At 38.5% G+C, this 18340-nt stretch overlaps 1 protein-coding gene across 1 annotated transcript in view; it reads right to left on the bottom strand.

Moving 5' to 3' along the window:
• Positions 1–18340, bottom strand: part of TNFRSF1A (TNF receptor superfamily member 1A) — a 931685-nt gene that overhangs the window by 366389 nt on the left and 546956 nt on the right. Inside the window, exon 3 of the mRNA XM_044079564.1 lies at positions 17818–17946. Coding sequence (XP_043935499.1) covers positions 17818–17946 — 129 coding nt within the window. The remainder of the gene's footprint in view (positions 1–17817; positions 17947–18340) is intronic.

The raw sequence follows: 18340 nt of genomic DNA, 5'->3' as shown, positions 1-18340 counted from the left end.
CACACGCAGATACAACAGTACTCATGTCACACTACCAGGATCACATGCAGATATAGTTGTATTCATGTCACACTGTCAGGATCACACGCAGAGACAACAGTACTCATGCCATACTTCTAGGGTCACATGCAGATACAACAGTACTTATGTCACACTGTCAGGATCACATGCAGATACAGCAGTATTCGTGTCATACTGCCAGAGTCACACACACACAAACAGTACCCATGTCATACCATCAGGATCACACGCAGATGCAACAGTACTCATGTCACACTGTCAGGATCACACACAGAGCAGTATTCATGTCACACTGCCAGGGACACACACTGACACAACAGTACTGATATCACACTGTCAGGATCAAACTCAGATACAGGGTATTCATATCACACTGCCAGGTTCACACACAGATACAACAGGGCTCATGTCACACTGTCAGGGCCACATAATGATACAACAGTACTCATGTCACACTGTAAGGGACATACAGAGATATAACCGTACTCATGTCACACTCTCAGGACCACACAATGATACGACAGTACTCATTTCACACTGTGAGGGTCACACACAGATACAGCAGTACTCATGTCACACTGTAAGGGACATGCACAGATATAACAGTACTCATGTCACACTGTCAGGGCTACACACTGATACAGCAGTACTCATGTTACACTGTAAGGGACATGCACAGATATAACAGTACTCATGTCACACTGTCAGGGCCACACACTAATATAACAGTGCTCATGTCACACTGTAAGGGAAATGCACAGCTATAACAGTACTATGGTCACTTAGCCAGGATCACATGCAGATACAGCAGTATTCATTTCACATTGTAAGGGTCCTGCACTGATATAAAAATACTTATGTCACACTGTCAGAGCCAATCACTGATACAACAGTACTCATGTCACACTGTAAAGGACATGCACAGATATAACAGTACTCATGTCACACTGTCAGGGCCACACAATGATACAACAGTACTCATGTCACACTGTAAGTGACATGCAGAGATATAACAGTACTCATGTCACACTCTCAGGACCATACAATGATATGACAGTACTCATGTCACACTGTTAGGGGCATGCACAGATATTACAGTACTCATGTCACACTGTCAGGGTCACACACTGATACAACAGTACTCATGTCACACTGTAATGGTCACAGGTGGATACAACAGAACTCGTGTCACACTGTATGGGTTACACACAAATACATCAGTACTCATGTCACACTGTCGGGGCTACACACTGATACAACAATATTCATGTCACACTATAAGGAACATGCACAAATATAACAGTACTCTTAGGTTCATAGGTCGGTACTGGGCTATCTGCCCGAAGGCATATATTAGCCCAGCCACATTGTGTGGTATTCACTGCCCCTTTAGTAGTTCCCTAGACCCTTGTACTAGCAGCTAGTACCCTTGGCCCCTATCTAGTAGTGCTGTTGGTGTGGTCCCTGGTGGGAACTTTCTGTTACCCATCCACTCATCAAGGTTCCTCTTGAAGAGTGATAGTGAGGGGCTCTGTCTTATGTAGATCGGGACCCTGTTCCATAGTAAGGGAAGTCTCTGCGAAGGAAATCTATCCCTCCAGCATGTTCTATTCATTGTTGTGTTGAGATTTATATCCCTAGAGCGTGTAGCTCGAGTAGATTTGGTTTTGCTAAGCTGGAGCATGTTCAACAATTCTGGGTTGGACATGGCTCTGTACGTTAGACAGAGATCGCCTCTGAGAAAGCGGCATGCAACTGAGAACAGTCTTAACTTTTTCAATCATGCTGCATAGGGCAACTGTTTGAGGCCAGTAATCCTCTTGGTTAGGTACCTTTGTGGTCTCTCCAGCTGCTGGAGATGTCTAGCCAGGTACATTCCAATTGGTGCATTGTACTCAATAATGGGTCTGATGAGGGAAGAGTAGAGGGGCACCATTACATACTTAGATCTTGATGCAAACCCTTTCGTGATCAGATGGGTCACATAGAAGGATTTTCTAACCACTTTGGCAACATGGTTATCAAAGGAAAGCTGACTATCTACTTGGGTCCCTAGATCCCTTATTTCTTCTTCAGATTTCAGGGGATTACCTCCTATGTTGTAGTTTGCGGGTACTCTGTTTTTTCCAAAGGGGATTACTACACATTTTTTTGCATTTAGCTTGACACTATGGCTTTGACACCATGCATCAGTCTCATTTAGGCCCTTCTGGAGGATCTCCATGTCAGCCGGAGACTCTATTATAGCACCCAGTTTGCAGTCGTCCGCAAACTTAGTCAGCCACAGCCCTTCCGTGCTTGCCTGTACTTCTGAGAAGTATATGCCAAACAGGAGGGGCCCCAGGACAGAGCTCTGAGGCACACCACTCGTCACTGGTCTGGATTCGGACATAGATCCCACTACTCTTACTTTATAGGATCTGTCTGAGAGCCAGTTTGCGATCCATCTTGTGACGTAAGGGTTTATGCCCAGGCTGGTGAGCTTATCAATAATACCTGAATGGGGAATGGTGTCAAATGCTTTAGCAAGGTCAAGGTAAGCCGTGTGCACCTCCTTTCCCTTATCTATAGCCTGAGTAACTGTCTCAAAGAAATCCACCAGGTTCAGGAGGCATGATCTGCCCTTGAAGCCGAACTGTGTGGGGTCCAGCGACTGGAGGTTCCCAATCTCTCCATTTATGAGTTCCATAATGATTCGCTCCATAGCCTTACAGTTCAGACTGGTCAGGCTTATTGGTCGGTAGTTCCCAGGGTCAGTTGTGGCCCCACCCTTGTGTAGCGGGACCACCACTGCCGTGCACCATTCTATGGGCACATATCCTGTGGAGAGGCTGAGACTGAACAGGGTATTAAGATGCGGGGTTAATTCCTTTTGGAGCTCGCGTATGACACTGCCTGGGACACCATCTGGTCCCATGTAGGCAGTGTTTTTAGCTTTAGATAGAGCCTTGTTAACCAATGTATCAGTAATAATTGGACTTACACAATCCCCTAGAATGGTAATAGGCCCTGTAGGTGGTGAGGGGGGAGAGAAATTTGCACTGAACCTGTCAGCCAAGATGTTGGCAATGTCAGAAGGGTCAGTGTATTTTGTTCCATTTTGTACTAGCTCAGAACAGACCTGAGCGTTGCCATTTAGGTTTTTGACGTAGCCATAGAAGGCCTTATGGTTATCCTTGGCATCCTTGGCAACTTTCTTTTCAAAATTAGCTTTAGTTGGCTTGATGAGGGCCCTCAATTTCTTACTAATGCTGATCAGGGATGATTTTTCTACTTGAGATTTGGCCTTTTTTTGTATAAGTCTCCTCCTTTTATTGTAAAGTTTGCTCATAGCTGGGGTCCACCAGACTGGTTTCTTCTTGCTTGAGGAAGGAGTCTTGGTTTTATTTGGGATAGCACGGTCCATGCAATCCTGAAGATGCATATAGAGTGCCTTGGTGTAGGATTCCGCATCCTGGATATCATTATCCTTCTGCAAGGGAATAGTGAAGCTTTCCACTTCGAATGCAAGTAGTTTGAAGTTTGCTTTGGAAAGGTTTTTGTCACACTGCCATGTCATAAAGGTCACGCACTGATACAACAGTACTCATGTCACACTGTAATGGTCACAGACACAACAGTACTCATGTCACACTGTGAGGCTCGCGCACAGATACAGCAGTACTCATACCACACTGTAAGGGTCACACACACAGATACAGAACTACTCATGTCATATTTTATTTAATTTCTCCAAGTCTTTTGTGTTTCTAATACCATGACGGGAATAGACCCCATTCCCAAGTCAAAGTATGACTAACGCTCATGAAATTAGTATTGTTTCAATCTTTGATGTCAACCAGAAGTGCTCTTTGCAGCACCTGCAGTGTGCCCAGTAATGACTCCTCCTGCAATTCATATGGGGTTACATATGTTGGTAGCATATCTAAATATGACTGTAGATTCTTAAGACCCATTGCTCCTAGTATTATTGGACCTGTCTGGGTATCTCTCTTCCACATTGCTCTCGTTTCTGCCCGCAAAGCCTGATATTTTATGACTTTGTGTGTCTCTGTACACTAGGCATTGCAGTCACTGGTTGTGGTGATTTCAATGATCAATGCTACTTCTGTGTTCTTTTCATGGACCACTATATCTGGTTTTCTTTTGAACTGTTGGATGATCCCAAGTAATGCAGACTTTATGATTTTCTATGATGCTTTGTGGCTCATGTTTCCAGTGTTTTTCAGCCACTTCAATACCATAATGTTTGCACAATCCCCAGTGCAACAATCTTGCCATATTATTATGCCTTTCAGTAAACAGTCCTTCTGCCATTAGTAAGTCATAACCAGCAACGAGGTGTGCAACTGTTTTCAATTCTGTTTTACAAAACCTACATTTGTCTTTCTCCCACATGTTCAATGGACTTTGTAAACCAACATATACATAGCCCACTATCTTGTGCCACCAATATTAACCTTTCATCTCTTGGTTTGAATTTACATCTCCTTAACCATTTCTGCATTTGTTCCTGATCAACATGAGGTTCTTCCAGAAGTTTTCTATACTTGCAACTATATTTATGCATTTTCCATGTTTCATGCCTTCTCATCTGTTCTTTTACCTCATATTTTTTCTTTTGTTTTTTGGCACATTCAGTTGATGTCTGATTTTTATCTACTTCTGGTTTGATTTCCATTCCTACTTGACACCAATATGCTTCTGCTAGACTAAGCATGGAAGGTAGCTTATATTTATTATCCTCATGTTTCAAAACTTTCACTATATTTGGGTCTTGGGAGGTCAGCAGATGTGTGTGAAGTCCCATGATTGCAGATCTATACATGTAGTCAATTTCAAGGAGGCCCATCCCTCCTTTGGAACGGGGAATATATAATCTTGGTATGCAGTGATTTTTTATAAATTATTTGGTGAGCATGAAGCATCCTCTTGTTTTCCTATCTAATCTATCCAACATGTTTTGGGGTCATTTTGGGGCCAGTCAATCACTCCAAAACACTAAGTTAGGATAGGGAGAGCAAACTGATTTATAGCTTGGATTTTGTTCCTAGAAGTCAACACTGTTATCAGGATTAATTTAAGTCTTCTAAAATATTCCTTACTAAGTTTTATTCACATCTGTTCATGTTTTACTGTTGATCCTTCATCAATTCCCAGATATTTATACACTCCCTCTTGCTCAAGTTTTTATAAAAAAAATTCTTGTCCCAAACTGTTTTCTTGGTGCTGCAGTTTTCCTGCTTTAAAGATTGTTTTTGCACACTTATCAAGACCAAAGGACATTCTTATATCATCTGAAAAAGTTTTGACAAGTTGCAGTTGTGCTTTCAGTTCCTCATCTGATGAGCTATACAGTTTTAAATCACTGAGAAAGAGAAGATGAGAAGTCTTTACAGTTTGTTGATTTCTAGGGCCAAATTATAGCCATGGCCAAATCTGTTAAGTAGACAACTTAATGGGTTAAGGGCATGACAGAACAGCAAAGGTGACAGGGAGTCACCCTGGAATATCCATCCCCCTTTGGATTTTTATCCCTGGAATAATAATTTGCCCTTTATCATGGCTTAATTGCAAAGTGGTTTGCCACTGTTTCATGGTCACTGTAATGTAGTTACGTGTATAATGTATCTTACACATTTTTAAGCACTCTTTTATCCATGAATGTGGGATACTATTAAATGCTTTTTTGTAGTCAATCCATGCCATACTTAGATTCTTCCCTTTTTACAATTCTCCATTATGACTTTATTTAGCAACAAATGATCCTTTGTTCCATATGATTTTCTTTTATTGTCCCTTTGTTCTATTGCCATGATTGAATTTTCTTCTAAATGAATATAAACTCTGTCAGCATCAGTTCGGGTGTACAGTTTATACATCATCGAAAGGCAAGTTACTGGTCTATAATTTTTAGGGTAGCTTGCAGGTTCATACTTAAGTAGGGAAATTGTTTTTCCTGTTGTTAGCTAAGTTGGTGTATGTTCAGGGTGTGCATATAAATAGTTCTTATTCGTGGCTAAATCTTCATCTTCATGCAAAGATGTTAATACTTTTAACCAGAAGTTAGGTACTGCATCTGGGCCTGGTGTTTTCCAATTAGGGGCTTTTCGTAACTTTGTTTCAATTTCTGTAGCTGTTACTTCATCCCATTTCATATCCTATACCTTTAAACTTCTTGTACTTTCTTTTACTTTTTCTATTCATTTAACATCTTTGTTATGTTCCACAGAATCTTCATAAATACATCTCTAAAATGTATCTATTTCTTCTTTTTTGAGTGGTCTTTCCTTTTACCTTGTTTCCCAATTCTCTATAAAACTTTTTGAGGTCATCAATAAACTGCTTACTTTTGCACTTTTCCTTTATATTTGTCTGTGTATCTTCTAAATTTTTGGCCTGTGCTGATATTTTTAATGTATTATTTGTGATAATCCATGACATATTCTGATCAGTTATAATATTGCACATTGCATTTATCAGGTCAATCTTTCTGAGTATAATACCATGATGGGAATAGACCCCATTCCTGAGTCAAAGTATGATTAAAGTTCATGAAATTAGTACTGTTTCACTCTTTGATGTTAGCCAAAAGTGCTATTCGCAGCACCCGCAATGTGCCCAGTAATGACTCCTTCAATTCGTATGGGTTACATGGATTGATAACATATCTAAATACAATTGTAAATTATTTTTTATAAGACCCGTTGCTCCTACTACTATTGGAACTATATGGGTATCTTTCTTCCACATGGCTCTCATTTCTGCCTGCAGATCAATGTATTTTATGACTCTGTCTCTCTGTACGCAAGACACTGTAGTCACTAGGTGTGGCGATTTCAATGATCAATGCTACTTTTGTCTTCTTTTCTTGGACCACTATATCCGGTTTTCTAGCATCTATCTTTTGAATTGCTGGTAATGGGTGATCCCATGTGATATAAACTTCATCATTTTCTATGATTCTTTGTGGCTCATGTTTCCAGTGTTTTACAAAAACTTTAATACCATAATGTTTGCACAGTCTCCAGTGTAACAGTCTCACCACCTTAGTATGCCTTTCAGTATACAGTCCCTCTGCCATTAGTGCATCGCAACCAGCAACAAGGTGTGTGACTGTTTCCAAATAAGTTTTGCAAAACCTACATTTTATCTTGGGCTGCCAATATTAACCTTTCATTTCTTGATGTGAATTCACCTCTCCTTAACCATTCCTGCATTCATTCTTGATCAACATGAGGCTCTTCCAAAGGTTTTCTATACTTGCAACTATATTTATGTTTTTTTTCCACATTTCTTGCCTTCTCATCTGGTCCTTAGCCTTATATTCTTTCTTTTGTTTTTTTAGCATATTCAGTTGCTGCCTGGTTTTTATCTACTTCTGATTCAATTTCCATTCCTGCTTGACGTCGATATGCTTCTGCTAAATTAAGCAGAGACATCATCTTAGATTTATTCTCCTCATGTTCCAAAACTTTCACTACATTTGGATCTTGTGAGGTCAGTAGATATGTGTGGAGTCCCACGATTGCAGATCTATACATGTAATCAATTTCAAGGAGGCCCATCCCTCCTTTGGAACGGGAAATATATAATCTTGGTATACACTGATTTTTATAAGTCATTTGGTGAGCATGAAGCATCCTTCTCGTTTAAATATCCAATCTATCCAACACTTTTTGGGGTCAGTCAGTCACTCCAAAACTATAAGTTAGGACAGGAAGAGCAAATTGATTTATAGATTGGATCTTGTTCCTAGATGTCAATGCTGTCTCAGGATTAATTTAAGTCTTCTAAAGTACTCCTTACTAAGTTTTATTTGCATTTGTTCAGTTTTATTGCTGATCCTTCATCATTTCCCAAATACTTATACTCCCTCTTGCTCAAGATCTTTTATATCACATTCTTGTCCCAAACTGATGTTTTCCTGGTGCTGCAGTTTTCCATTTTTAAAGGTTGCTTTTGCGCATTTATCAAGACCAAATGACATTCCAATATCATCTGAAAAAGTTTTGATAACCTGCAGCTGTGCTTTTAGTTCCTCATCTGATGAGCTATACAGTTTTAAATCATCGACAAAGAGAAGATGAGATCACTAGACATTTTTGTTTTCTAGAAGCCAAATTGTAGCCATGGCCTAAGCTGTTAAGTAAACAGCTTAATGGATTAATGGCAAGGCAGAATAGCAACGATGAGAGAGTCACCCTGAAATATCCCTGTTTGAATTTTTATCCTTGGGATAATAATCTGTCCTTTATCATGGCTTAATTGCAAAGTGGTCTGCCACTGTTTTATGGTTACTGTAATGTAGTCAATCAGTGTAGGGTGTATCTTATACATTTTTAAGCACTCTTTTATCCATGAATGTGGATACTATCAAATGCTTTTTTGTAGTCAATCCATACCATACTTAGATTCTTCCTCTTCTTACAGTTCTCCAATATAACTTTAACAACAGATGATCCTTTGTTCCACATGACTTTCTTTTACTGCCCTTTTGTTCCACATGACTTTCTTTTACTGCCCTTTTGTTCCACATGACTTTCTTTTATTGCCCTTTTGTTCTACTACCATAATTGTGTTTTCTTCTAAATGACTATAAACTCTGTCGGCGTCAATTCCCGTCTATAGTTTATAAGTCACTGGAAGACAAGTTATTGGCCTATAATTTTTAGGGTAGCTTGCAGGTTCACTCTTAAGTAAGACCATTGTTTTTCCTGTTGTTAACCAGTGCAGTGTCTGTTCGGGGTGTGCTTATAAATAGTTCTTACTCATAGCTAGATCCTCGTGCAAAGAAGTTAATACTTTGAGCCAAAAGTTAGGTTTTCCAGTTAGAGGCTTTTCTCAACTTTGTTTTAATCTCTCTGGCTGCTATTTCATCCCATTCCATATCCTGTACCTTTAAACGTCTTATTCTTTCTTTTACTTCTTCTATCCATTTAGCATCTTTGTTATGTTACACAGGATCTTCATAGATACTTCTCCAAAATGTATCTACTTCCCCTTTTTTTGGCGGTTTTTCAATTCCTTTTACCTTATTACCCAATTGACTATAAAACATTTTGGGTCATCAGTAAATTGCTTATTTTGTGCTTTTCCCTTATATTTATGTTCGTATCTTCTAAGTCTTTCCGCCTGTTTTGAAATTTTTAGTTTATTTCCAGTAGTGCATAATAGATCCTGGTCTGTTCTAATACTGCACATTACTTTTATCACATCTATCTTTCTTAGTATTTTTGTTGATCTGTTCCCTCTTGTATAATCTTCTAACAATGACACTTTTTGTCTTAGCTGCTTTATAGCTTTCTCTATTTGATACTTCCATGATGGTATTCGCTTTTGCCCCTTCCTTTCCCTCGCTACCCTGTGTGCCCCCTCCTTTCCCTCGCTACCCTGTGTTCCTGTGGTAGAACTTTATCAGTCATTAATTTAGCAGCACGATAATATATTCTATTTACTTCTGTTATATCTTATGGATCTCTACGGACAATCCTAATTACTGTGTTCATTTGTTTTATCAGACATCTTACTTTTGGGGTTTTATTAACCTTCTGCAATCTATTTCTCTCATTGATCTTGATATATCTGTCGTTGTCTATTAAATCAAGCAACTCTTCTCTTAACTCCTTTTCCTCCATACTGAGGGTACATCCCTTATTTTCTGTTTCCTGCGGGAATTCTATAGAAAGTTCTATAGCATCTTCCTGTGGCACATTCTCTTCAATTTCATCCTGTATCATTTGTTGTTCTGTCACATGGGAACTCACTGGCCTATCACTCCTCAACATTGACTGCATCAGAGTTTCCACAGTTTCCTGTTTCTTTCCTTGCTGTCTAGCTTCAAGTGAACGTTTATACTGGTTTCCTGTGGAAGGCTCCAAAATATCTTGATATGACACCTGACCAATTGCTTCCTGTTCCACTGGTTTCCCCTTAAATTTGGATATCCATTGCTCTATCCTGTTGTGGTGCTTTCTGAATTTGATTTTCTACTGTTATATCTGTGCATGTCCATAACAGTGTGACATGAGTACTGTTGTCTCCGTCTGTGACCATTACAGTGTGACATGAGTACTATTGTATCAGTGTGTAGCCTTGACAATGTAACATGAGTACTGCTGTATCTGTGTGTGACCCTCACATACAGATACACCAGTACTCATGTCACACTGAAGGTCACAAACATAATGACATGGAACACATTTTTTAATTTTTAGTTATAGGAAGAACTTATGAGACTATGGGGGGGGGGGCTACGGAATATCACTGTACGACTAATGGCTGATAGAAGCCATGGATTAAATGAATATATACCCCTGCGCCCCAAGTTAAAGTCTAGGCAGCTTTTCAGGTAAGATGTAGAGTGGAATCATGTGTATGGCAAATGACTGAATTCCTGTTTTAGGCTCGTATGCGTCTAGAATAACACAAATGGAGAATGGAAATATGTGCAGATATAATCTATTTTTTGTGTTTGTAAACCTATATGTTATTAAATCTTGAGTCAATATTCAGATAATTTTAAAATTAGGTTTTGTCAAGAGGATGTATATGCTTTTAGGTTTTAATGCATTTAATGGTATGCACCTTTTTGATTGTTGCTTTAAATTGGAAGTGACTGTTTATATCAGGACAATGTATTGGTTGGTTTTAATCATGTGTCTCAAGAGGGTGTATATTTAAGCCAAAGGTTGATTTTAAAATGTATTAGACAGCTGAAGAAGTGGGGTTACCCACAAAAGCATTTGTGTCGAATAAAGATCTTTATATTGGATTCTACAGCTTTGGATATCATGGCTGAAGGACAAGATTTTACTGAACTGGATTATAATCCAGGTGGACTGCAACAAAACAATACTCGAGTTAATCCTTTGTTGAAGGTAATCAATTATGACTGTAATCCATTGCACCATGGACTACACCATTGACGAAGGTGAGACTGAAGCAGCTGCCAAAGATTTGGCTGGTTTTAAAAAGAAATTGCTAGCTTTAGAAAAGGATTTGTTTAAGATGAAACGAGCACAATTTGAAAAGTTCCATATGGAGGTTTGCCTTCTAGAAGGTCTTGTTCCGAGAGGCCTTAGAATTTTGAAAATGCCTTCTAATGTGAACTGTGGCAAGGAGCTACTTGTTGGCTGGCAAAAGGTGAATTTAGCTACAAGTACCTCCTATATTAAACTGTTGATTACAGCAGCAGAGAAAGATACAGGTGTTTATGTTGTTGGCTGAAACTAAGTATGCTGAACTGCTTTCTCTTTTTTTGAAAAAAAATCTAGATGACAAATATTTGCTAGATGTCTTGGACACAGTGTCAGCTTATGAGCGTAAACTAACCAGAAACTGAGGAAAATAGTCAGAGACCGTCGTGATTTTGAATCTGGACATATCTTTTCTTGGCCCAGGTTCTCAGAAAGCAGAGGTGTGCCAAATGAGCCAAGGACAACCTCATATGAAGCCTTAGCTAATGATCCACAAGCTGTAGCTGTGACCGACAATGGGGGTACACCTACAATGACGTCGTAGACGTTACAACTCAGTCTGGCGTTGTAGATAACACCATGAGTTCAACGGCTACTGTTTCTTCAACAAATCCGTGTGTTATAACTTCAAATGGAACAGGAGCCAGACAGAAGACATTTGAAGTTAAAGCAATGGTTCATCAGTAAGCCGAGAAGATGATGCCATCCAGTGGAACTGATTTGAACACCAAATTCCCTTTAGGGCAATGTCAGCTGTCCTTTCCTTTTCCTGTGAGGGAATTAAACAAGGTGAAAGACCAGCGCTCAAGAAGAAGGAGCAAAAGTCGACAAAAGAGAAAGACAGACGATCAAATAATGAACCAGGGGAATATAAGGAAGGCTAGTGTGGAACCTCTCTGACTATGTTTTAAATGAGAATGAATTGAGTGTTTTACAAAAAGGACTTACATATATCCCCACAAGGTACTATGACATAACAGATGCTATTTTTGACATCAAGTGTTTTACTAGAAATGTGATGTTGAAATTGTTACACAATGAAGCAAATAATGTTAACAATACTAATGTTAATATATTTAAGAAACTCAGTCTGTATGTGCCACAGTTGAGCCCTTTGTTAAATGCCTTTGAGCAACTTTGTATAGATGATTTTTACAAAATAGCGGCTGAAAGTTATAGTAAGAATAAACATGGGTTCAATTTGAGTAAACAAGAACATCTTGCTTTAAAAAATTTGCAAAAGAATGAAGACATTGTTATAAGACCCGCCGACAAAGGCGGCCCAATAGTAGTATTGAATACAGTTGCATACAATAGAATGATGTATGAAATGTTGAATGACAACAAATGTATGTGAAAATCAAACTTCATCAAGTTAAACAGATGTCTAGTAAGGTAGCTATTAAATTAAAGGAGATATGGCAAAATGGGTTCATTAGTAGGACTTGTTAGATTATTTTGTTGTTGAGAACCCTATGATTCCGGTTATCTAAGGGTTACCTAAAATCCACAAAAATGTTAGGTGTCTCCCTATGCGCCCAATAGTATCTGGAAGAAACTGGTGCACTGAACCTGTCTCAATATACTTAGAAACATTTCTGAGACCCAAGATTAACAACATAAAGCATATTTTAAGAGATACAGAACAATTTTTGACCGATATGTTTAAGTATACACAAGACTTTGAAGTGATGCAGGAGATGTATACGGTAACCCTTGATGTGGTATCTTTGTTTACAGTGATACCGAATAATGTAGGAATAGAGAGCATCTGTACCTTTTTAAGAGATATTTATGGTTGACTCACATACTATAGAACCAGTAAGTTATAGCTTTTAAATATTGTGTTAGAGAACAATGTCTTCGTTTTTGGGGAAGATCATTACTGGCAGTCGAATGGCCTAGCTATGGGCACCTCATGTGCCGATAGCTAAGCCAATGCCATAACGGCAGTGTGGGAGACTAAGTTTATACTGCAGGGTCCCTAAGCAGATAGAGTTTATTTTTTGAGAAGGTTTGTAGATGACCTCTTCATTTTGTGGAGAGGAAACAGTGAAGAACTGAAGGATTTTGTACAATATATCAATAAAATCACCACATTTTTGAAGTTTACATATACATATTCTATGACAACAGTCGATTTCTTAGATGTTAGTGTTGAAAAGAAAAATAATGGCACAGTGATCACTCGATTGCACAGGAAAGGATGCCCCGTAAACCATATATTAGCTAAGGACAGTATACACCCCCCCCATATATCTTTCAAAATGTCATTCAGAACCAATTTTATAGAGCTTGAAGACTGAATGTGACAGATGAAGATTTTGTTCATCGAGTTGGGTGCACCACTAGTGACTTAGTAGAAAGGGGCTATCATATTAATGATATACAGAGCAGTATTAAGGAGGTGATTCAACAGAGATGTTTAAAGGTTAAATCATACTTTTCGAAGAGCAAAGACATTAGAGAAGGTTGCAGTGGTGGGCACAGAGATAGAATTAGAGAAAATAAACAAATAAGAATATCATTCTATCACTCTAAAGATGCATGGATGCATAAGAATGTGATAGAAAAACATTGGAATATATTGAAATTAGATAAGAAGATCATTAGCCTAATAGATGTGAAACCCAAGTATTCATTGAAGAACTATAAATCTTTGAAGAGACAATTATGTCAACCTAAGGTTAATAATAGGAAGCTTGGTCCCACAAGGTTAGCTATCGAGAAAGGTACAAAAAAGTGTGGTAGATGCAATTTTTGCAAATACATAGACAGTAGTTCTAGTTTTGAATATCCAGACCAATTAAAGAAATATGAGCTTGATATTAAGGCTACCTGTTAAAACCAAGCATCTAGTCTACTTGGCCCATTGCATAGTGTGTCGTAGTTTCTATGTAGGGAAGAGAAAAAAGTCTCTGAAGGAAAGAATACGTGAGCATATTTACGCTATCCATAAAAAGAATAAAGTGAATGCCCTGACCAGACACGCTATTAATAATGACATGGAACGTATTTTTAAATTTTTAGTTATAGGGAGAACTTATGAGAGTTTAAGAGGGGGGGGCCTATGGAACATCACTGAACAGTTTGAAGCTAAGTGGATGGTAAGACTAAAGGCTGATAGAGGCCATGGATTAAATGACTATATACCTCTGCGTACTAAGTTGAAGTCTAGGCAGCTTTTCAGGTAAGATGTAGAGTGGAATCATGTGTATGGCAAATGAATGAATTCCTGTTTTAGGCTCGTATGTGTCTAGAATAACACAAATGGAGAATGGAAATATGTGCAGATATAATCTGTTTTTTGTGTTAATAAACCTATATGTCATGAAATCTTGAGTCAAGATTCATATAATTTTAAAATGTTTTGTAAAGAGGATGTATATGCTTTTAGGTTTTAATGCATTTAATTGTATGCACTTTGTAGACTGTTGTTTTAAATTGGAAGTGACTGTTTACATCAGAACAATGTATTGGTTGGTTTTAATCATGTGTCTCAAGAAGGTGTATATTTAACCCAAAGGTTGATTTTAAAATGTATTAGACATCTGAAGAAGTGGGGTTGCTCACAAAACTGCTTGTGTTGAATAAAGATCTTTATGTTTCCTCCCACATCCCAAAGACATGCTGTAGGTGGACTGGACACTCTAAAGTGGTCCTGGGCATGAGTGTATGCATGTGTGTGCCTTCTATGGAGGGTTGGGTACCGGGCTGGCAAATCAACACCGTAAAACTTGACTGCCAATCATGAGGGGACAGATGATCCGCTGTGGCGCCCCCTGGCCGGGAAGGTCCAAGAGAAGAAGATGATGATGATATTGGATTGTACAGCCGACTCCAAGTCCTGGTGTTTTGCAAATTATTTAAATAAAAAAATATTATTATTAACGTTAATACTGCAACATTTAGTCTTATACAGTTAAGCATTTTATTAGTACCACTGCAGAATTATTAAGCCGTGCCTGCACTAAGCTTTATAATACACAGAAAAGGGGACCAATTACAAAATGTCCAGAGGCCAGTTATTCGATAAAAGGAAGGTTGCATAGAAATGTTTGTGCATATCTGAAGACTGCTCTCTTTCTCTCCAGCAGCTATTGTGTCAGAAAATGCAGGTATGTAACAGACAAGGGTCCCTTCAAATTATCTATGTATGATCACAGTTATTCTTATTAGGGGTAATATATAATTATCGAGTTTGGGAGAGGTAAGACCAATCTATAACCAAACAGGATAAATTATTTCAAGCACAAAAGGGGAAATTGCCTTTGATCAAAATGCTTGCAAGGTCAGCTAGCCTAGTACTTACTTATGAACCTATGAGGAAAAACTATGTAGTGTTGGTTCCACTAGTATGACTTCTGGGAGAATAAGCTTTTAATTGTGCAGTGTCAAAAAGAATCAGTAGACATACAGATATAAAAGATCAGGGTTCCAGTACACAAACAAACTCTCTATTCAGGATGTCCAGAATACGTATGTGCCTGGTCAAAACATTTTGCTCGACTGTAGTTAAATGGCAGACAGAAGCTTAGCTGCTTACATGTATCCATAAAGTGGGTTCTTGTCAATGAAAGGTACTATATTTTTTTGGGATTGCTTGTGGATATGTCATAACAGAAGAGCTAAGAGAACAGCAGAACTAAGAAAATACTATAACTGTGCTAGGCTGTACACACTTTATAATAATGGTCTTTGATTTTTTTTTTCCTGTAGTGTGTCATGCATCCTTCTCCACCTGTCCTATCTGTGTTGTAATTAATTACCCTGCCTCATAATTGCCGCATTGAATCCTGTAATTCAGAAAATGTCATACTGATACAATCACATACAGATACAGCAGTACTCATGTCACACTGCAAGGGTCATACACTGATGCAGCAGTATTCATGTCACACTGAAAGGATCACGCATAGATAGAGCAGTACCCACGTCACAGTCTAAGGGCCACACACAGACACAGTAGTACTCAAGTCAGATTGTTAGGGTCAAGGTCACACACAGATACAGAAGGACTGACATGCCATTGTCAGGGTTACATGCAGCTAGCAATCATATCCCATTGGCACAATCATGTGCAACTAGCACTGTGTCCATATCCACTGTCAGGGCCACAAGCTGTCAGGATTATATTCAGATGCAGCAGGATTCACTTTACACTCTCAGAGTCAAATGCAGTTAAACCGGCACTTACATACTACTGTTAGGGTTACATGCACACACAGATACATACATAAATACATAGCAGTATTCAAGCCTCACTGCCAGCTCACATGCAGATACAGCAGTGGTCTACGTTACAAGGCTAACAGGAACATGGAAAAGAGAACACAATGGGGCAAAACAGCCAAATCAGAAAGAAGGGGAAAATTCTCTATATCCTCTATGGATGGGGCTGTACACCCATTGCACCTCCCACTCTCTTGGAAAAAAGATATATTCTGGGGACAGTCTGCTTTTGAAGAATGGGAAAAACCTCTAAAGCTTTGCTTCACTGTCTTGATTTTCAGCTTATGCCATTCTTCTGGTGTAGTTGCAGCCAGCCTTAAATCTCACTCCAGTCCAATAATATGCATATCCTATTGACAGAGTCACATGTAGGAGAAACAGTATGGCTGCCCACTAGATGGATCACATAAGTACAGAATCACATTAGTATTCAAATCTTGTTTGCCTCCTAAATCATAACAAAGACATTAGCTCTCTGATGAGGGTTCTTGGAGGTTTAATTCACAATTCAAACAACCTTCATATTCATATAATTCTGATATACATTTTGTTTATTAATTCACCCTCAACGTTAATGAATATTATACAAAGACTGGCCATTAATATTCCAAAATGAGCATGCTGATTGGTCAGCCCAACCAGCATGCCTGTTGTACATCAAGCATATTCCAATGGAAATAAATGTGGTCGTCTGGACTTTCTTCCATTAATAAATGCTATTAAAATTTTATTTTTCTTTCATTTTTTATTTAAAAAATAAACTTACAAAAACCAGAGACTTAAAACAAACAAGAGAGATGAGACAGAGACAAATACAAGGATAATCATGTACGTTATACAAGACTTGCAAAATGCACCCGATTATCCTTATATTTTCTCTCTCCATCTCTCCCATTCCTTTGAAATCTCCAGATTTCATTGTTTTAATTAAAAAAAAGCAACAGAGATCTTCCTTTCTCTACTGATTCCTTTACACAGCACTGATGTACTGCGTAAGAGAGGAAATGCAAGTCCCATATGCATGCGCAGTACATCAGGAAAGTCCCAGGATAGCAAGGAAAATGCAGACGAGCACCATGGTACTGTTATACAAGGACATTATTTAAGAAAAGTAATTAACATTTTTGTTAAATAATATCATTGTATAATATTAATAACCCACGGCTGGGTGTGGGTAATGCTGGATTTACCCACGTTTAGCTTTTTTTGGACACTTGGGCTTCACCCTCATGACCAGACCACACCACCCTTGCATTAATCTAGCATTGCCCATCCCCAGCCATGGGTTATTGCTATAATAATTCTCAGTTATGTCCTCATTTTCTCAGCATGCTAAAAAACCTCATTAAAAAAAATAGAATGCAAACTTAACTTTTATTTATATATTTATTTATTTTTTTATTTAATGATTGTTAGCCATTCAAGTGGACTAGTCTAAGGACTCTTTCCAGCCGCAATTGGGGCCAGAAAGGCAAAGACGCAACACTAGTATGAAATCTACAATGCAGAAAAATGGATTATGCATTTTACAGAGTGTACAATACAGTATATACATTTCGTAGAACAGTGATTCATCCTTTCTTACCTGCATCACACTTCTTACAACTATAGCAGTTCTTACAGTAATTTTGCAGTTCAAGGAAAGTTCCAGGTTTGCATTGTTCACATTGGGTTCGACAGTTAGGGCAGTCACAATCTGCCTTAACTCTGAAACCTGAAAAAAAAATGCAAGAAAAACAGGTGTGAAAGGTGCACAACAGTAATATTACAAAATTCATATTTTAGTGATTCTAGCACATGTACAACCCCATGACTGGCTACAGCCACAAGTCCATTACACCAAAGCCCGAAACCCTTAAAATGGAGAACTTTTCATTTTGGGACACCAGGAAAAACCACAGCAGGATTTATCTATATGGTAATCACCTGTGAGCGTACAAAAACTATCAACTACAATAAACTGCTTCCTGAAGAACCCTACACTTGATCTCGCAAATATTAGAATCCTAGAGGTACAGCAAAATACAAAAAAAATTGATGATGACCTTTACCATTCATTCAAGGGTTCAATGTCCTCCTTCTGCACATTCATGCTGTATGGTCACGAT

The sequence above is a fragment of the Protopterus annectens genome, chromosome 8.part0 (genome assembly GCF_019279795.1).
Source record: "Protopterus annectens isolate FY-2018-M chromosome 8.part0, PAN1.0, whole genome shotgun sequence".
NCBI lineage: Eukaryota > Metazoa > Chordata > Ceratodontiformes > Protopteridae > Protopterus > Protopterus annectens.
Note: the sequence above shows the minus strand (reverse complement) of the source record. Positions and strands in the feature narration are given on the sequence as shown.